The 21733-nt window shown below is 42.8% G+C and overlaps 1 protein-coding gene across 2 annotated transcripts in view; it reads left to right on the top strand.

The window, feature by feature from the left end:
* arhgap35a (Rho GTPase activating protein 35a) overlaps positions 1-21733 on the top strand; it is a 155277-nt gene that overhangs the window by 107598 nt on the left and 25946 nt on the right. For both annotated transcript variants that reach the window (XM_061878628.1, XM_061878627.1), the window contains one exon: positions 1123-1264. In XM_061878628.1, coding sequence (XP_061734612.1) covers positions 1123-1264 — 142 coding nt within the window. The remainder of the gene's footprint in view (positions 1-1122; positions 1265-21733) is intronic.

The following is a 21733-nucleotide window of genomic DNA, read 5'->3' as shown; positions in this document are numbered from 1 at the left end:
AGGCGGGTCTATTTAAAGGCCAGAGAATACAAATGAATTTTAAGATGGGATTTAAATGCCTCTACTGAGGTAGCATCTCTAACTGTTACTGGGAGGGCATTCCAGAGTACTGGAGCCCGAATCGAAATCGCTCTATAGCCCGCAAACTTTTTTTAGGCTGTGGGAATCACTAATAGGCAGATTTCTTGCCAGGACATATGGTACAATACAGTCAGCAAGACAGGATGGAGGTAGACCGTGTTGTATTTTATACGTAAGTAGTCAAACAGAAGGAACTACTGTAGCCGTTCATCCTGCAGCACCTGCAGTAAGCGAACCGGTCCAAATTATGTTGTTATAGCACAAACAATAACACACCTTTTCAGTGTCTTTGGTTGTGTTTTTTGAAAACTATTTGCATCATCGTTGCCAGCGAAGAAAAATCCCTAAATTAGCCGCACCGTTTTTTAAGCCGCAGGGTTCAAAGCGTGTACGAAAAGTAGTAGCTTATAGTCTGGAATTTACGGTACCCTTTTTTTCTTATAAGCCTGATCTGAGCCTACATTTTGTGTGTTAACTAAAAATTAATAATTGCGATGAACACATAGTTATTTGACAAGATTGTAATCTGTGTTTCGGTTAGTCCTTTTGTGCTACACTTTGTATGATAAGTGCTTGACAAAAGTTTGATTAGATTCAAACAAAATGATTGAATATAATTACTAATTCAGTGTTAATGGTTGAGTGGGACCCAGACCCCTCTATAGTGGGAAAGTTGGGCCCCAAGTTCAAAAAGGTGAAAAACCCCTTAACTAAAAAAACACTCTTGGAGAACGACTTCCCAAAAGAGTGGAAGCTATTACCGATGTGACTATATATTTTTTTTCTCTACATGTCCACTTACTGTAGCTGCAGTGAGCATACTTGTGTCTGTTGTCGTGCAAATGATCGCTTATCATACAAGCTTTGAAGGAATGTGCGGGTTGGTTCGGTGTGTGCGCTCAAGTATATACTTGCAACCATAATGCCCGGGCTGACCCTTCTTCACCCCATCGAGCCCGCGCTCCAAGTCCTATTGTCTGTGTCAATCAAGCGAGACAAAAGACCTCGATTCTGATTCCTCCCATCAATCTTCTCTTTCAGAAACCGCGATCCAAACCAAGGCATTCTATATCCAAACCTATTGAGAGCAGCTACTTCGGAGTGCCGCTGGTAACCGTGGTAACTCCAGAGCGACCCATCCCGGTGTTTATTGAGAAGTGTATACGATTCATTGAAACAACAGGTAAGAAACTACACCACATGCACTACATTTCAGTCATTTTTTTCAAACCTTTTTAGAAACCATACACAGCCTGTACATTTACGTAAAATTGGGCTTTCCTCTGAATCATTATTATTAGGATATAAAGGTAAATAGTAGGGCTGTGGGAAAATATCTATTCGAATACGAATTGAATCGAATACGTTGTGGGATTGGGGCTTCACGGTGGCAGAGGGGTTAGTGCGTCTGCCTCACAATACGAAGTTCCTGCAGTCCTGGGTTCGAATCCAGGCTCGGGATCTTTCTGTGTGGAGTTTGCATGTTCTCTCCGTGAATGCGTGGGTTCCCTCCGGGTACTCCGGCTTCCTCCCACTTCCAAAGACATGCACCTGGGGATAGGTTGATTGGCAACACTAAATTGGCCCTAGTGTGTGAATGTTGTCTGTCTATCTGTGTTGGCCCTGCGATGAGGTGGCGACTTGTCCAGGGTGTACCCCGCCTTCCGCCCGATTGTAGCTGAGATAGGCGCCAGCGCCCCCCGCGACCCCGAAAGGGAATAAGCGGTAGAAAATGGATGGATGGATGGACGTTGTGCGATTCAGAATCGATTCTCATTTTTTTTAAATCTTATTTTTATTTTTTATTTTTTTATTTTTTTTAATCAATCCAGCAAACCACTACACAGCAATACCATAACAATGCAATCCAATTCCAAAACCAAACCTGACCCAGAAAAACTCAGAACTGCAATAAACAGAGCAATTGAGAAAACACAAACACGACACAGAACAAACCAAAAGTAGTGAAATAAAAATGAATATTATCAACAACAGTATCAATATTAGTTATAATTTCAGCATAGCAGTGATTAAAAATCCCTCAATGACATTATCATTAGACATTTATAAAAAAAGAACAATAGTGTCACAGTGGCTTACACTTGCATCGCATCTCATAAGCTTGACAACACACTGTGTCCAATATTTTTACAAAGATAAAATAAGTCATATTTTTGGTTCGTTTAATAGTTCAAACAAATTTACATTATTGCAATCAGTTGATTAAAACATTGTCCTTTTTAATTATAATAGCTTTTTTGAAAAAAAATCTACTACTCTGCTTGCATGTCAGCAGACTGGGGTAGATCCTGCTGAAATCCTATGTATTGAATGAATACAGAATCGTTTTGAATGGGAAAAATATCGTTTTTGAATTAAGAATCTAATCGAAAAAATCGATATATTTTCGAATCGTGACCCCAAGAATCGATATTGAATCGAATCATGGGACACCCAAAGATTCGCAGCCCTAGTAAATAGATAAAATCACACATTTGACTTAAGTACATTGTGTGGGATTTACAAATACAGTAGCGCCTCAGAGGTTGAACACAAATTCCTGACACTGCTTCAAGTATTATTTCTTTGAAATTAGATCCACATTTTCCCATAGAGAACAGAGCAATTGATTGAATTATTCTTAAGTGTGATTTAAGTGTAACAAGAAGCTAACCGCTGTATACAATCTCCAAATCAATAAATGGTGTACTCCCGATTGACTCTGATGGACATGCTTGGGAATATTGCATATGCCTGGGAGGCCGGTCTCCTCACACAATGTGACTTTGCGTTGTCTTTTCTGTTTTCCTGTCCTTGTTTTTGTCCACATATGATCAGTTTTACTTAAGCATGTCCGATCGGCCGATAAATGCTTCAAAATGTAATATCGGAAATTATCGGTATTGGTTTTAAAAAGTTAAATAATGATTTTTTTTAAATGCCGCTGTACAGAACGGTACATACCCGGTAAAACACGGACGTAGAGCATACTTGCAGACCCTGCCGACTTTCCTGGGAGACTCACAAATTTCAGTACCCCTCCCGAAAATCTCTCAGGGCAACCATTCTCCCGATTTCCACCCGGACAACAATATTGGGGACGTGCCTTTAAGGCACTGCCTTTAGCGTCCTGTACAACCTGTCGTCACGCCCGCTTTTCCGCCATACAAACAGCGTGCCGGTCCAGTCACATGATATATGCGGCTTTTAAACACACATGAGTGAATGCTAGCATACTTGGTCAACAGCCATACAGGTCACACTGAGGGTGGCCATATAAACAACTTGAACACTGTTACAAATATGCGCCATACTGTGAACCCACACCAAACAAGAATGACAAACACGGCGTGGCGCAGTGGAAGAGTGGCCGCGTGCAACCCGAGGGTCCCTGGTTCAATCCCCACCTAGTACCAACCTCGTCACGTCCGTTGTGTCCTTGAGCCAGACACTTCACCCTTGCTCCTAATGGGTGCTGGCAGCTCCCTCCATCAGTGTGTGAATGTGTGTGTGAATGGGTAAATGTGGAAGTAGTGTCAAAGCGCTTTGAGTACCTTGAAGGTAAAAAAGCGCTATACAAGTACAACCCATTTATCATTTATTTACATTTCGGGAAAACATCCGCACCCTAACACAACATAAACAAAACAGAACAAATTCCCAGAACCCATTGCAGCACTAACTCTTCCGGGGCGCTACAATACACACACACCGCTACACCCCCCCCCCACCTCAACCCAGCCAATTCCCCAACCCCACCCACCTCAACCTCCTCATGCTCTCTCAGGGAGAGCATGTCCCAAATTCCAAGCTGCTGTTTTGAGGCATGTTCAAAAAAATAATGCACTTTGTGACTTCAATAATAAATATGGCAGTGCCATGTCGGCATTTTTTTTTTCCATAACTTGAGTTGATTTATTTTGGAAAAACTTGTTACATTGTTTAATGCATCCAGCGGGGCATCACAACATAATTAGGCATAATAATGTGTTAATGTGTTTATGTTAATGTGTTATTTGTTTTGTTTTTATAGTTTTTGTTTTATTTTTTAGTTTTTATGTTAACATGTAATTTGATTTTTTTTTTTAGTTTTGTTTTTTTTAAATAGTTTTTATGTTAACATGTAATTTGATTTGTTTTTATAGTTTTTGTCTTAATGATTTATAGTTTTTGTTTTATTTGATGTTTTTTTAACGTAAAATTAGATTTGTTTTTCTTCCTGTTTTTGTATTAATCATTTATAGTTGTTTTTTATTAGTTTTTATGTTAACATGTAATTTGATTTGCTTTTATAGTTTATGTATTAATGATTTATAGTTTTTTATTTTATAGTTTTTATGTTAATGTTTAATTTCATTGGCTTTTATAGTTTTTGTATTAATGATTTATAGTTCTTGTTTTTTTTATTACATTTTATGTTAACATGTAATTTAATTTGTTTTATAGTTTGTTTTTTTAATAGTTTTAATGCTAACGTGTAATTTCATTTGTTTTTATAGTTTTGGTATTAACGATTTATAAGTTTTTATGATTTAGCATAGCTCGGTTGGTAGAGTGGCCTTGCCAGCAACTTGAAGGTTGCAGGTTCGATTCCCGCTTCCGCCATCCTAGTCACTGCCGTTGTGTCCTTGGGCAAGACACTTTACCCACCTGCTCCCAGTGCCACCCACACTGGTTTAAATGTAACTTAGATATTGGGTGTCACTATGTAAAGCGCTTTGAGTCACTAGAGAAAAGCGCTATATAAAATATAATTCACTTCACTTCAATTCTACGACTATATATCGGTATCGGTTGATATCGGAATCGGTAATTAAGAGTTGGACAATATTGGATATCGGTAAAAAAGCCATTACCGGACATCTCTAGAATTTACCCTGACTTTTATGTTAAACTGCCTATTTAAAATATATTACATAAAAAAGGTTTTGTGTATGTCTATTCATCTTGGTAAAAATATAAATATATATACCATATCAAAGCCACATTTTAGCATGTGAAATCATCAAAAACATCTCTGCCACTTTCTGACATTCCCGCGCATTCCGCCTTTTAATCTCTCTCTGCTGTTAAAAGGCTGCATGTGTGTGGATTACTCAAGCCTTACAAAACATCCAGCGACCGCCCGCCTGCATGTCAGAGAGTGGAGGCAAGTCTGGGGGTAATAAATAAGGCGTCACGTTGGAGTGCACCTCGCCCTGTTCACATGTGTAATGGAGCAGTTACCGCACAACAACATCCAGGCAAAAGTAGAGTGGGAAATTATTATTTATGTGCGCACTCCTCCAGAGGTGTTTTTTTTATTGCATCTTAACATCCTCCAGTGTTTCTTTTATTCCCGTCTTTGTCCTTCAGTCCCCCTTGGTTTTCTACCTCTGAGTCACTTCTCCGCCTTCCCCCTTCAGTCTCTTTGAGTACTTTCTAGCTGTCAGCTTTGATTTCCTTCATCTATCTCTTAACCCATATTTCCATTTCTCTGCAGTCTTATCACCTGTCTCCCTCCCATATCTCCACATCTTGTCCTTTTCCTTCAGTCAATTCCTTTTTTGTGTGTACTCAGGGGTTTTGCAAGGTAATTTAATTCCCCACAGCTTAACACTACACACCTGTACTACACAAACTATTAGCATCCACAGTCGTATTATTAATTATAACACTACCAAAAAACCCTAGAAATGTATGGTTTAAAGTAGGGCTGGGCGATATATATCGATGTACTTGATATATTGCAGGTTTGTAACTGTGCGATACAGAAAATGACTTTATCGTGATATTCGAGTATACGTTCTCACGCAGTTGCTTATAGCTGCAGGCATTACACTACAGGCTTTTATCACTCTTTATTGTCTCTGCTTCTCAGAGACATAAAACAAGCGGGCTCTTTGGCAACTCTGATGCGGCTCAGCTGCACAATCGCCGACCCCCCAGATTGTTGCGGGGAGATTACGGAATTCAATGCCTCTCCCGGACATCGCCCGGAGTCAACGTTCTCCAATTTTCACTCAGACTACAATATTAAGGGCGTGCCATGATGATATTACTCTTAACGTCATCGCGCCCTCCGTTCACGGAATGCTATTTGCGTCCTCTTGAACGTCATCACGCCCGCCATTCACGGAATGCCATTTGCGTGTCGACCGGACACATGCATTTCGCTGCTTCTATCGGCACATGTATGAGATTGCAAGGCATACTGGGTGACACACTGACGGTTGTGATATAAAAAAAACTTTTACACTCCTACTAATATGCGCCACATTGTGAACCCACATAAAAGAAGAATGACAAAAACGTTTCGGGAGAAAATCCTCACATTAAAACAACATAAACGCAACACAACAAATACCCAGAATCCTTTGCATCCATGACAATTCCTGCCATTGTTATACACCCCTGGTAACAAATGAAGGAAGAATTAATTCCCAAGAATTAACAGCAGGTGGTCCATTGTCTGGCGGGGGTTTGGCTTCGAACAGACAACCGTCATTTGGGGCAAAAGTGTTGCTACAAAAAGTAGCATTACTGCTAATGTGTAGCATCAATTCAAAAGTCACCCGCTAAAGAATGAAGAGGGCTTGAAACTCCGCATGCCTACATCTCCGTTCGGTGCCACACCAACAAAATGCCGAGGTAACCATTTCCACATCAACACCATATGAAAAAAATAGTCAACAACTGAAGGAGATAACGTCCGCAGGAACCTACCACATAGCGAAGGACATACACTGTTTGATTTCCTATTATGCAGCATATTTTTATTTGACAGTTATTGAAATGTCTTGTGTGACATCATGCACAAAAGTGCACTTTATTTGTTTTAAACTACTGTAGTGGTGTTCTGTACAAAAAGTACACTTTGATTTTGTGTTGTTTTGATATGTCTTCTCAGTGACATCATGCACAAAAGTGCACTAATACCTTGTTTTAAAATATCTCTGAGAATCTTGCCCTTTCTGTTTGGAAATGACATGAATGTTTGTGCCACTGCATAATAACTGTTTAATAAATACAGTTTTGGTCAATTGACTTAGTTGGGATTTCCATTTTTGCATGAAAGTTTAAAATGAGCATATATTAATGCAGTATGAACAATAATGTTTTAATGTAGACACATAGAATCATCATACTGCTGTGATTATGTGCATCAAGTGTTCATTCAAGGCTAAGGCAAAATATCGATATATATATGGTGTATCCTGACATGGCCTAAAAATATTGAGATATTAACAAAAGGCCATATCGCCCGGCCCTACCCGTACTTTTAGTGGTTAGCTTCTCGTGTTGCCCTGCTCAGTGTGTGTGTGTAGCATGCTTAGCCAGTCCCTTTCCTCTTGTCCTTCAGCTATATTTGGAGTAAACAGTTTATTTTCCGCCTCGGTGGTGAGAATTAGTATCTCGGAAGAGGGTTCACACTGTGGATAGACATCATGCTCAATGTATCTTGCTCTCAAATTCAGGCTGGTATTTTGGCTGGACATGCGCCTTCTTGGAATTCATGCAACTCTCTAAGTATTGTTTTAATGCCACAGGATATCAGTAGTTACATTGACGGTCTACACTGTACATTTTTTATAGTCATAAAGTCAAAATGTGCTAGATTATACAGTATACCTCAGATGTACCTTATTAAGTGCCCAGTGAGTTTATTTCCCCTTTCATACAAGTGCATGCTTACGACACAATAGAACACAGACGAATCGGAGGTGTAAGGTGGGGGGAAATGAGTAACATTGTATTATGAGGGTTGTTTTTTTTTGTAGCTGCTGTAAGTCAGACTTACTTATCTTCTATCTGCTTCTGCAATCTGCAGCTATAATGGTGCTTACAGGAAATTACAGTACTGCGCTGACACCATGTTTTTCTCTCTTTAGTGCTACTTGATAATGAGGCAGCATTGTCAAGCTAACCAAGACCTGAGCGGCTTTGAATCACACCTTACTGTAGTGAAGAAAAAATACCTTCAGGCGAGCACTCGCTGGTTGTATCTGTAAAACTATCTTTAATAATTGTAAGAATTGTGCGATCATCTGCCAGATCCAATGTAGTCCTTTAGACCAAATGGGGGTACGCGTACCCCTGAGGGTACTTGAAGGTATGCCAGAGGGTACGTGAGATTTTTTTTTTTTAAATATTCTAAAAATAGCAACAATTCAAAAATCCTTTATAAATATATTTATTGAATAAATGGGTTGTATTTGTATAGCGCTTTTCTACCTTCAAGGTACTCAAAGCGCTTTGACACTACTTCCACATTTTACCCATTCACACACACATTCACACACTGATGGAGGGAGCTGTCATGCAAGGCGCCAACCAGCACCCATCAGGAGCAAGGGTGAAGTGTCTTGCTCAGGACACAACGGACGTGACGAGGTTGGTTCTAGGTGGGATTTGAACCAGTGACCCTCGGTTTGCGCACGGCCACTCTCCCACTGCGCCATAGCACTTCAACAAAATATGAATGTAAGTTCATAAACTGTGAAAAGAAATGCAACAATGCAATATTCAGTGTTGACAGCTAGATTTTTTTGTGGACATGTTCCATAAATATTCATGTTAAAGATTTCTTTTTTTTGTGATGAAATGTTTAGAATTAGGGCTTCACGGTGGCAGAGGGGTTAGTGCGTCTGCCTCACAATACGAAGGTCCTGCAGTCCTGGGTTCAATTCCAGGCTGAGGATCTTTCTGTGTGGAGTTTGCATGTTCTCCCCGTGAATGCGTGGGTTCCCTCCGGGTACTCCGGCTTCCTCCCACCTCCAAAGACATGCACCTGGGGATAGGTTGATTGCCAACACTAAATTGGCCCTAGTGTGTGAATGTGAGTGTGAATGTTGTCTGTCTATCTGTGTTGGCCCTGCGATGAGGCGGCGACTTGTCCAGGGTGTACCCCGCCTTTCGCCCGATTGTAGCTGAGATAGGCGCCAGCGCCCCCCGCGACCCCGAAAGGGAATAAGCGGTAGGAAATGGATGGATGGATGTTTAGAATTAAGTTCATGAATCCAGATGGATCTCTATTACAATCCCCAAAGAGGGCACTTTAAGTTGATTACTTTTATGTGTCGAAATCTTTATTTATAATTGAATCACTTGTTTATTTTTCAACAAGTTTTTAGTTATTTTTATACAATTTTTTTTTCTCCAAATAGTTCAAGAAAGACTACTACAAATGAGCAATATTTTGCACTGTAATACAATTGAATAAATCAGAAACTGATGACATAGTGCTGTATTTTACTTCTTTATCTCTTTTTTTCAACCAAAAATGCTTTGCTCTGATTAGGGGGTACTTGAATTAAAAAAATGTTCACAGGGGGTACATCACTGAAAAAAGGTTGAGAACCACTGCTTTAGACCAGTCTTTTTCAACCTTTTTTGAGGCAAGGCACATTTTTCTCATTAAAAAATCCAGAGGCACACCACCAGCACAAAACGTTACAAAATGAAACTCCACCAGGTCATCGTGCCTTATTTTGAGTTTGTTGGTGTTTTCCCATGTGTAGTGTTTTATTTTTTGTCTTGCGCTGTCATTTTGGTGGCCCTTCCTGTTTTGTTGGTGTTTTCCTGGAGCAATTTCATGTCTTCCTTTGAGCGCTATTACGCACACCTGGTTTTTGTTAGCAAGCAAGACTATTTACATTGTTGCTATCCTTCTCTCTGTGGACATTGTTGATTGTCATGTCAAGAACAGATGTACTTTGTGGACGCTGTAAGTTTTTGCTGTCGTCCAGCATTGTGTTTCCGTTCACTTTGTAGCCAGGTCAGTTCTTCTTTCGTTTTGCATAGCCTTTGCCTTTTGCCTTCCCTTTTGTTAATTTTTGGTATAAGAATGACATACTTTTTTACCTGCACACTGACTCCCGATGCGGTCTGCACATTGGGATCACAACAAACCATCCTCGTCTCACCCGACACATTCCGACTTTTACAAAGCAATTAACTACCTACTGACATGGAGTATAATGTGCTTATCCTGCTGAGTTTTACACAGCACAGACACTAAAAAAACGGCACATTATGTGCAGATTATAATTATGGATTTGCAAAAAATATTTTTGGACCAATTAGGTGAAGTTGAGTAGTCCTGAGTTCAATCCCAGGCTCGGGATTTTTCTGTGTGGAGTTTGCATGTTCTCCCCGTGACTGCATGGGTTGACTCCGTCTTCCTCCCACTTCCAAAGACATGCACCTGGGGATAGGTTGATTGGCAACACTAAATTGGCCCTAGTGTGTGAATGTGAGTGTGAATGTTGTCCAACTGAGCTATACCAGGGGCGGTATAGTTCGGTTGGTAGAGCGGCCGTGGCAGCAACTTAAGGGTTCCAGGTTCGATCCCTGCTTCCAACATCCTAGTCACTGCCGTTGCGTCCTTGGGCAAGACACTTTACCCACCTGCTCCCAGTGCCACCCACACTGGTTTAAATGTAACTTAAATATTGGGCTTCACTATGTAAAGCACTTTGAGTCACTAGAGAAAAGCGCTATATAAATATAATTCACAAGAGATGGCGACTTGTCGAGGGTGTACACCGCCTTCCGCATGAATGCAGCTGAGATAGGCTCCAGCACTCCCCGCGACCCCAAAAGGGACAAGCGGTAGGAAATGGATGGATGGGTGGATAGGTGAAGTTGCATAGTGTGCGGTGGCACAGTGGTTGAAAATCCCTGCTTTAGACCAAGGGTAGTCAACTGAATGATTTTGGGGGCCACATTTCCAGAACACTATGGGGCGGGACTTCTCCTTTCAGTCTTATTTTGTATATTCTGTAGAAACAGCGTCCTTTTCAGTGGACATTTGATTTTGGTCTATTTATTTGATTAGAGTTACAGGAGCGCTCTGCTGTTTTTAAGGACGTACTATACTACAAAAAAGCTTGTCAAAGATCATTTCTATGACAGCACTTTCAGAATCTTTTGCAAATTTTTTTTTTTAATTCAACACACCAGGTGAATAATGGCGCAGATGAAAAAGAGAGGACCTGAAATAGAACCTTGAGGAACAACACTATAACAACGTTGACCAAATGACTACTGACTGCGTCTGAAGCAAACAAACTACAATAACACCTTAGCTACATAAATCTAATTATTCTGAAAAATATCCATCCATCCATCCATCTATCTATCTTCTTCCGCTTATCCGAGGTCGGGTCGCGGGGGCAACAGCCTAAGCAGGGAAACCCAGACTTCCCTCTCCCCAGCCACTTCGTCTAGCTCTTCCCGGGGGATCCCGAGGCGTTCCCAGGCCACCATGGAGACATAGTCTTCCCAACGTGTCCTGGGTCTTCCCCGTGGCCTCCTACCGGTTGGACGTGCCCTAAACACCTCCCTAGGGAGGCGTTCGGGTGGCATCCTGACCAGATGCCCGAACCACCTCATCTGGCTCCTCTCGATGTGAAGGAGCAGCGGCTTTACTTTGAGTTCCTCCCGGATGGCAGAGCTTCTCACCCTATCTCTAAGGGAGAGCCCCGCCACACAGCGGAGGAAACTCATTTCGGCTGCTTGTACCCGTGATCTTATCCTTTCGGTCATGACCCAAAGCTCATGACCATAGGTGAGGATGGGAACGTAGATCGACCGGTAAATTGAGAGCTTTGCCTTCCGGCTCAGCTCCTTCTTCACCACAACGGATCGGTACAACGTCCACATTACTGAAGACGCCGCACCGATCCGCCTGTCGATGTCACGATCCACTCTTCCCCCACTCGTGAACAAGACTCCTAGGTACTTGAACTCCTCCACTTGGGGCAGGGTCTCCTCCCCAACCCGGAGATGGCATTCCACCCTTTTCCGGGCGAGAACCATGGACTCGGACTTGGAGGTGCTGATTCTCATTCCGGTCGCTTCACACTCGGCTGCGAACCGATCCAGTGAGAGCTGAAGATCACGGTCAGATGAAGCCATCAGGACCACATCATCTGCAAAAAGCAGAGACCTAATCCTGCGGTCACCAAACCGGAACCCCTCAACGCCTTGACTGCGCCTAGAAATTCTGTCCATAAAAGTTATGAACATAATCGGTGACAAAGGACAGCCTTGGCGGAGTCCAACCCTCACTGGAAATGTGTTCGACTTACTGCCGGCAATGCGGACCAAGCTCTGGCACTGATCATACAGGGAGTGGACCGCCACAATAAGACAGTCCGATACCCCATACTCTCTGAGCACTCCCCACAGGACTTCCCGAGGGACACGGTCGAAGGCCTTCTCCAAGTCCATTCTGAAAAATAACTGCCAAAAAAAGGAGAGGACTTAAAGGGGTGCTTTGAGGTGATGTGCGTCACAAGTTTGACCCTAATCTTCCATGTTTACTGATAACTGTCAATGCAAGGATTTGCCAAAGTGTCTACAGTGGTCCAACTGTTGTTAGGAATTTGCCGCAAAAATGTTTGTCTTCCAGGGTTTGAAATTAACTTGGGGGTCAGTATAGTGTCATTCCCGGGCCGCCAGTTGAATAGCTTTGGCGGTTATTACGACCAATTATTTCTTCATTAAATATTTATTAAGCTTGCTCAGCGGCCTTGTGGTTAGAGTGTCCGCACTGCGATAGGTAGGTCGTGAGTTCAAACTCCGGCCGAGTCATACCAAAGACTTTAAAAATGTGACCCATTACCTCCCTGCTTGGCACTCAGCATCAAGGGTTGGAATTGGGGGTTAAATCACCAAAACTGATTCCCGAGCGCGGCCACCGCTGCTGCTCACTGCTCCCTTCACTTCCCGGGGGGTGGAACAAGGGGAAAGGTCAAATGCAGAGGGTAATTTCACCACACTTAGTGTGTGTGTTGACAATCATTGGTACTTAAACCTTAACTTTTTGGTGAGAGAAAAAAAACTGTTCGGTTGAGTATAATGTATTTCCTAAAAACACATGACAAACTTTAGTTGATTTGAATATACTTTTTTTTTTTTTTTGCTTAAAATCTAACATTAGTTACTCACCTCCTGGGGGGTGAACAAGAGGATGCGTCAAATGCAGAGGATAATTTCACCACACATAGTGTGTGTGTGACTTTCAGTGGTACTTTAAAGGGGAACATTATCACCAGACCTATGTAAGCGTCAATATATACCTTGATGTTGCAGAAAAAAGACCATGTGTTTTTTTAACCGATTTCCGAACTCTAAATGGGTGAATTTTGGCAAATTAAACGCCTCTCTGTTTATCGGTCTTTTAGCGATGACGTCAGAACGTGACGTCACCGAGGTAATACAGCCGCCATTTTCATTTTCACATTACAAACACCGGGTCTCAGCTCTGTTATTTTCCGTTTTTTCGACTATTTTTTGTAACCTTGGAGACATCATGCCTCGTCGGTGTGTTGTCGGAGGGTGTAACAACACTAACAGGGAGGGATTCAAGTTGCACCACTGGCAAGAAATCTGCCGCCAGACCCCCATTGAATGTACCAGAGTGTCTTCACATTTGACCGGCGATGCTAAGTCGGACATGGCACAGAGATGTATGGATAACCTGCAGATGCATTTGCAACGATTAAGTCAACAAAATCACAAAGGTGAGTTTTGTTGATGTTGTTGACTTATGTGCTAATCAGACATATTTGGTCACGGCATGACTGCCAGCTAATCGATGCTAACATGCTACGCTAATCGATGCTAACATGCTATTTACGCTAGCTGTATGTACATTTGAAACTAGATACCCACATTTAATGCGAAACAAACACTTACCAATCGACGGATTTAAGTTGCTCCAGTGTCACAAGATGCGAAAGTCCTGATCGTTTGGTCCGCACATTTTGCCGGCGATGCTAATAAGGCAGCCATGCTATGGGCCACTTCATTAGGTACACCCACGCTATGGCCGAATAGCTTCAATACCTATTCGCTCAAGAGCTTCAATTTCGTTTTCGCTATATGCCTCCATACTCCGACCATCTGTTTCAATACATGCGTAATCTGTTGAATCGCTTAAGCCGCTGAAATCCGAGTCGGAATCCGAGCTAATGTCGCTATATCTTGCTGTGGTAACCGCCATGTTGTTTACATTGGCAGCACTGTATGACGTCAAAGGGAAATGGACAGTCGCATCGCAAATAGCGAAAATCAAGAACTTTAAAGCTTTTTTTTAGGGATATTCCGGGAGGTGTACAATTTTGAAAAAAACTTCAAAAAATAAAACAAGCCACTGGGAACTGATTTTTTATTGTTTTTAACCCTTTTGAAATTGTGATAATGTTCCCTTCTAACTTTAATGCCGGAAGCATGTTTTGACAGTAGTGAATTATATTTATGTAGCACTTTTTCTCTAGTGACTCAAAGCGCTTTACAGAGTGAAACCCAATATCTAAGTTACATTCAAACCAGTGTGGGTGGCACTGGGAGCAGGTGGGTAAAGTGTCTTGCCCAAGGACACAACGGCAGTGACTAGGATGGCGGAAGCGGGAATCGGACCTGCAACCCTCAAGTTGCTGCCACGGCCACTCTACCAACCAAGCTAAACCGCCCCACGACAGTACACAGGGTACTTCTCTTTTTTTGTTTGTCCATCCATCCATTTTCTGCCGCTTGTCCCTTTTGGGGTCGCGGGGGTTGCTGGAGCCTATCTCAACTGCGTTCGGGCGTAAGGCGGGGTGCACCCTGGACAAGTCGCCACCTCATCGCAGGGCCAACACAGATGTGTTTTTTTTTTTTCAAATGGGCACCATGTCCTTGAGGAATATTTGCAACTATTATACAAGCAAGGTGTATAAAGTAATCCATGCCACCTTGCTATTATTTGCCCTCATCTCTTGGCTTTTTCTCAGCTTGAGTGCCAGGATGGTGTGCGCTTGGCGTGTGCGGGCCGTGGGAGCCTCGATAGCGACACAAAGGCCGGCACCCAGTGACCCGCCTGTTGCCATGGCAATAGATGAACTCAGCCTCCAGGCGGCTAAGCCCATAGAGGGATTCTCTGGAATCTGGGCTGATGTGGGATCAGCTGGAGCGTCGTCCCATTGTGACATGTGGCGGGGGGCGAGACGAGTTAACCCGCAGGTGCTTTGCTGGCGTAGAGTTCATGCCTTTGCTGGTTTATAGTTGCAGTGTGTCTCCTTTATTTACTCAATTACAGCCAGGGCTAGGTCTCTACTAGGGGTAATGTTTAATACAGGGGTGGCCTTCATTTTTCTTAATGCTTTTTTTTATAATTAATATTAAATGCAGTTATAAATAATACTGTACTCTGCTGGTTAAAGTTTTAGAACACTTCGTCTACTGTGGCAATATGTCCAAACATTTCTGTCAAACTGTAAATTTAACCACATTTTTTTAAATTATTTGCTATCAATTTTATTACAGTAGGGATATACTGTAACCAGGGGTCGGCAACCCAAAATGTTGAAAGAGCCATATTGGACCAAAAATACAAAAAAAATAAGAACATCTCTTGCAGCTGCAAAGTGTTTTAAGGAAGGCAACACACGTTGTAAGTCAGTGTTTTTCATGCTTTTTTGAGCTAAGGCACATTTTTTTCATTGGAAAAATCCCGAGGCTCACCACAAGCAGAAATCATAAAAAAAAAACGAAACTCAGTAGCCGATATTGACAATAAAAAGTCTTTCTCGCAATTGTTGGATATGAATTCCAACCATAACCAAGCATTTATTACTATAGCTCTTGTCTCAAAGTAGGTGTCACATCACGCCATTACTTATTTTGAGTTTTTGGGGAGTTTTCTGTGGGTAGTGTTTTAGTCCTGCTCTTGCTCTCTTATGTTGGTGTTTTTTCCTGTTTTTTTTTTTGGTATTCTCCCATTGTAGTTTCATGTCTTCCTTGAGCGCTATTCTCCACACCTGTTTTGTTTTCGCAATCAAGAATATTTCAGTTGTTTTTATCCTTCTTTGTGGGGGACATTGTTGATTGTCATATCATGTTTGGATGCACTTAGTGGACGCCGTCTCTGCTCCACACACTGTAAGTCTTTGCTGTTGTCCAGCATTTTGTGTTTAGTTTACTTTGCAGCCAGTTCAGTTTTAGTTTTGTTTTGCAGAGCCATGCCTAAACTTCAATGACATTTTTTTTGGTTTAAGCATAAGATACCTTTACCTGCACGCTGCGTCCCGCTGTCGTCTGCATTTTGAGATCGACATCTACAAAGCAATTAGCTACCTGCTGCCACCTACTGATATGGAAGAGTATGACGTGGTTACTCTGCCGAGCTCTAGACAGTACAGACACTCAAACCACTGCACATTATTTACGGATTATAATTACTTGTGTACAAAAAATATTTTTAACCCAATTTGGTGAAATGACATAACCTCCAATGGCACACCGGACTGTATTTCACGGCACACTAGTGTGCCACAGCACAGTGGTTGGAAAAACACTAATGTAAGTGTCTATATTATCTATAGTAGCCATCCATCCATCCATCCATCTTCTTCCGCTTATCCGAGGTCGGGTCGTGGGGGCAACAGCCTAAGCAGGGAAACCCAGGCTTCCCTTTCCCCAGCCACTTCGTCTAGCTCTTCCCGGGGGATCCCGAGGCGTTCCCAGGCCAGCCGGGAGACATAGTCTTCCCAACGTGTCCTGGGTCTTCCCCGTGGCCTCCTACCGGTTGGACGTGCCCTAAACACCTCCCTCGGGAGGCGTTCGGGTGGCATCCTGACCAGATGCCCGAACCACCTCATCTGGCTCCTCTCGATGTGGAGGAGCAGCGGCTTTACTTTGAGTTCCTCCCGGATGGCAGAGCTTCTCACCCTATCTCTAAGGGAGAGCCCCGCCACCCGGCGGAGGAAACTCATTTCGGCCGCTTGTACCCGTGATCTTATCCTTTCGGTCATGACCCAAAGCTCATGACCATAGGTGAGGATGGGAACGTAGATCGACCGGTAAATTGAGAGCTTTGCCTTCCGGCTCAGCTCCTTCTTCACCACAACGGATCGGTACAACGTCCGCATTACTGAATACGCCGCACCGATCCGCCTGTCGATCTCACGATCCACTCTTCCCTCACTCGTGAACAAGACTCCTAGGTACTTGAACTCCTCCACTTGGGGCAGGGTCTCCTCCCCAACCCGGAGATGGCACTCCACCCTTTTCCGGGCGAGAACCATGGACTCGGACTTGGAGGTGGTGATTCTCATTCCGGTCGCTTCACACTCTGCTGCGAACCGATCCAGTGAGAGCTGATCAGATGAAGCCATCAGGACCACATCATCTGCAAAAAGCAGAGACCTAATCCTGCGGTCACCAAACCGGAACCCCTCAACGCCTTGACTGCGCCTAGAAATTCTGTCCATAAAAGTTATGAACAGAATCGGTGACAAAGGACAGCCTTGGCGGAGTCCAACCCTCACTGGAAATGTGTTCGACTTACTGCCGGCAATGCGGACCAAGCTCTGACACTGATCATACAGGGAGCGGACCGCCACAATAACACAGTCCGATACCCCATACTCTCTGAGCACTCCCCACAGGACTTCCCGAGGGACACGGTCGAATGCCTTCTCCAAGTCCACAAAGCACATGTAGACTGGTTGGGCAAACTCCCATGCACCCTCAAGAACCCTGCCGAGAGTATAGAGCTGGTCAACAGTCCCACGACCAGGACGAAAACCACACTGTTCCTCCTGAATCCGAGGTCCGACTATCCGACGTAGCCTCCTCTCCAGTACACCTGAATAAACCTTACCGGGAAGGCTGAGGAGTGTGATCCCACGATAGTTGGAACACACCCTCCGGTCCCCCTTCTTAAAGAGAAGGGGGACCGGATAGTAGCCAATAGTCATTTTGATAGTAGCCTACTATCAAAATGACTATCGTAGGCTGACGCAAATATTGGTTGACAGAAATGATGAAACGTAATATTTATTCTGCACATTTTTACGGGATCTTCTCAGAGGGTGAGATAACTCCTGGAAATGACTGGCTTAGACTGTCCAAAGGTATAGATGTGTGTGTCCAAGCCACATATGCACCACGGTGAATATTAGTACCTCGGTATTAGTACCCCTCAATCATTTTTCCTATAGATGCATGTCTTTCACTCCCACACCCAACTGTCTATCCCGTCCTTGGCTGTTTTCTGCTCCCGTTTATCCACCCCATCCTTTCACCACTCTCCTTCCATCTCCTTTTGTCTTCTTTCAAAAGCTTTTGCGGATAATTGATTGGAAGACGATGAAGAAGGCGGTCGATGGCGTACGCCTTGACTGAAAGCTCTCTTATTTCCTCCCTGCCTCTGTCTCGCCCCTCTTACCTCCCTCCTCATCACCTGGTTCGATTCTTCTTTGTCTCCGGCAAAAAGTTTGAAACGTCAATTTCAAGGATGGTGGCACGGTTGGGAGAGTGGCCGTGCTAGCAGCCTGAGGGTTCCTGGTTCAATCCTCAGCTTCTACTAACCTAGGCACGTCCGTTGTGTACTTGAGCAAGACATTTCAGTCTTGCTCCTGATGGGTCCTGGTTAGCGCCTTGCATGACAGCTCCCGCCATCTGTGTGTGAATGGATGAATGTGGAAATAGTGTCAAAGCGCTTTGAGTACCTTGAAGGTAGAAAAGCGTTATATAAGTATAACCCATTTACCATTTTTAAGTAGTCAAATTATGAAGAAGCAAATTTCATTTTGTGGTGTGACTACTCTGCAGACTAAGCTCTGCTTTCACGGAAATAAGAGATACATTTTTGCGAGAGATGTCCGATAACGGCTTTTTTGCCGATATTCCAATATTGTCCAACTCTTAATTACCGATTCCGATATCAACCGATACTGATATACACAGTCGTGGAATTAACACGACTACACAAAACTTTTTTTATGTAATATATTTAAAATGGGCAGTTTAAAATAAAAAACAAGGTAATTACTAGAGATGTACGATAATGCCTTTTTTGCCGATATTGTCCAACTCTTGATTACCAATTCCGATATCGATTTATACAGTCGTGGAATTAACACATTATTATGCCTAATTTTGTTGTGATGCCCCGCTGGATGCATTAAACAATGTTACAAGGTTTTCCAAAATAAATCAACTCAAGTTATGGAAAAAAAAGGCCAACATTTCACTACCATATTTATTATTGAAGTCACAAAGTGCATTATTTTTTTTAACATGCCTCAAAACAGCAGCTTGGAATTTGGGACATGCTCTCCCTGAGAGAGCATGAGGAGGTTGAGGTGGGGGGTTAAGGGGTAGTGGGGGGTGTATATTGTAGCGTCCCGGAAGAGTAAGTGCTGCAACGGATTTTGGGTATTTTTTATGTTGTGTTTATGTTGTGTTACGGTGCGGATGTTCTCCCGAAATGTGTTTGTCATTCTTGTTTGGTGTGGGTTCACAGTGGGGCGCATATTTGTAACAGTGTTAAAGTTGTTTATTCGGCCACCCTCAGTGTGACCTGTATGGCTTTTGACCAAGTATGTTTTGCATTCACTTGTGTGTGTGAAAAGCCGTAGATATTATGTGATTGGGCTGGCACGCAAAGGCAGTGCCTTTTAAGGCATGCCTCCAATATTGTTGACTGGGTGGAAATCGGGAGAAAGGTTGCCCCGGGAGATTTTTAGGGGGGGCACTGAAATTCGGGAGTCTCCCGTGAAAATTGGGAGGGTTGGCAAGTATGACTGGAAGACGCAACTCTTCTGTATTTCTTCCTACGTCCGTGTACCACTCCAAACTGCGGCGTTTTAAAACGTCATAAATTTTAATTTTTGAAAACCGATACCAATAATTTCTGGTATTACATTTTAAAGCATTTATCGGCAGTCCGATATTAACGGACATCTCTCGTTTTACTCATCAAAATAAATGTAAGCAGAAGTTATTATATTGAAACTTTGAGCTGATGGCCTTACAATGATGTAATTTTTTGGAAAATTATGCCTTAAAAGTGTTTAAAAAACGATTTCCACAAGGTATTTGCCACAGAAAAGATGACGAGCTTGCTTCGATTATTACTTGTTCAGTTATTACTATTTTTTTTTTACTACGGTTACTGTTTATTTTGCAATAGGTGATAGTAATTGCTATTTATTGATAGCATTCTATACCTTGCCTCAGGACTACAGTTGAAAATTAACTCCGCAGCAAAAACTGACATATTTATAGAACTGTTAATCAGTGTATGCTTTAACAATCAATCAATCAAAGTTTGTTTATATAGCCCTTAATCACAAGTGCCTCGAAGGTCTGCCCAAACTAGGACGACATCGCCTGATCTGTAACCCACATCCAAGAAAGAAAATAAACTCCAAAATGCGGCAAAAGAAGAAATTTGGGGAAAAACAAATCCACACAAAACTAAACTAATGTTGAAAAATTAAATACGACAGGAATTCAGAGTGCGTTGTATTGTTTTAACATAATGATGTTAGAGTAATAAACGGGAAATGGGGGGGTAAGTAGAGATGCCATAGTGAAGCTTTTGTAAAGTTTAAAGAGTATGTTTTTGTAATATTTTTGCTCTAAATGGTAAACGAGTTATACTTGTATAGCACTTTTCTACTTTCAAGGTACTCAAAGCGCTCTGACACGACTACCACATTTACACACACATTCGCACACTGATGGCGGGAGCTGTCATGCAAGGTGCTAACCACGACCCATCAGGAGCAAGGGTGAAGTGTCTTGTTCAAAGACATAGCGGACATGACGAAGTAGGTAGAAGGTAGGGATCGAACCAGGAACCCTCAGGTTGCTGACACAGCCACTCTCCCAAACCGCGCCACGCCCTCCCCTACAATAGTACATCCATAACATTCCTCCGAGTGTACACACTGCAAAAGGTCAGTGTTCAAAAACAAGAAAAACAAATACAAAAATGAAGGATATATTTTTTTAACTAAGCTAAATTATCTGCTAATAGAACAAGAAAATTTGGCTTGTCAAGACTTTCCAAAACAAGTAAAATGAACTAACCTCAATGAACCCAAAAATACCTTAAAATGAGTATATTCTCACTAATAACAAGTGTACTACTATGAGTATGTATTTTCTATTGTTTCATTGAAAATAAAACAGCAAAAAAGTCATCTGTTTTAAAAAGTCAAAGTACCAATGATTGTCACACACATACTAAATGTGGCGAAATTATTCTCTGCATTTGACCCATCACCCTTGATCACCCCCTGGGAGGTGAGGGGAGCAGTGGGCAGCAGAGGTGCCGCGCCCGGGAATCATTTTATGGTGATTTTACCCCCAATTCCAACCCTCAATGCTGAGTGCCAAGCAGGGAGGTAACGGGTCCCATTTTTATAGTCTTTGGGATGACTCGGCCGGGATTTGAAATCACGACCTACCGATCTCAGGGCGGACACTCTAACCACTAGGCCACTGAGTAGGTGATATGAGATATGATAAAAGTTAGAAAAGTCTGCAAAAGTCCCCAAAATTTTTATAATAGCTACCCCGGTTCGAGTCCCACAAGTCCCGCCGCCGCCGGCCAGGAAGCCCAAAACGCACCCAGCAAAGTCCCACGGGAAGATAGTGAGAAAAGTCGGTACAATGTTCGAAAATCACACCCGGGTTTGAGTGCCACAAGTTTTAGGACTTGTGGGACTCGAACCTGGGTAGGTATTTTGAACATTTTTGGGACTTTTGTCGACTTTTCCAACTTTTATCCCCCCACCCCGTGGGACTCGGCTGGGTGTGTTATTGACATTTTTGGCATCCTGGGACTTGCGCGGCCGGCGGCGGGACTTGTGGGACTCGAACCTGG

The sequence above is a fragment of the Nerophis ophidion genome, linkage group LG18 (genome assembly GCF_033978795.1).
Source record: "Nerophis ophidion isolate RoL-2023_Sa linkage group LG18, RoL_Noph_v1.0, whole genome shotgun sequence".
NCBI lineage: Eukaryota > Metazoa > Chordata > Actinopteri > Syngnathiformes > Syngnathidae > Nerophis > Nerophis ophidion.
This window is presented reverse-complemented; position numbering and strand designations above follow the sequence as displayed.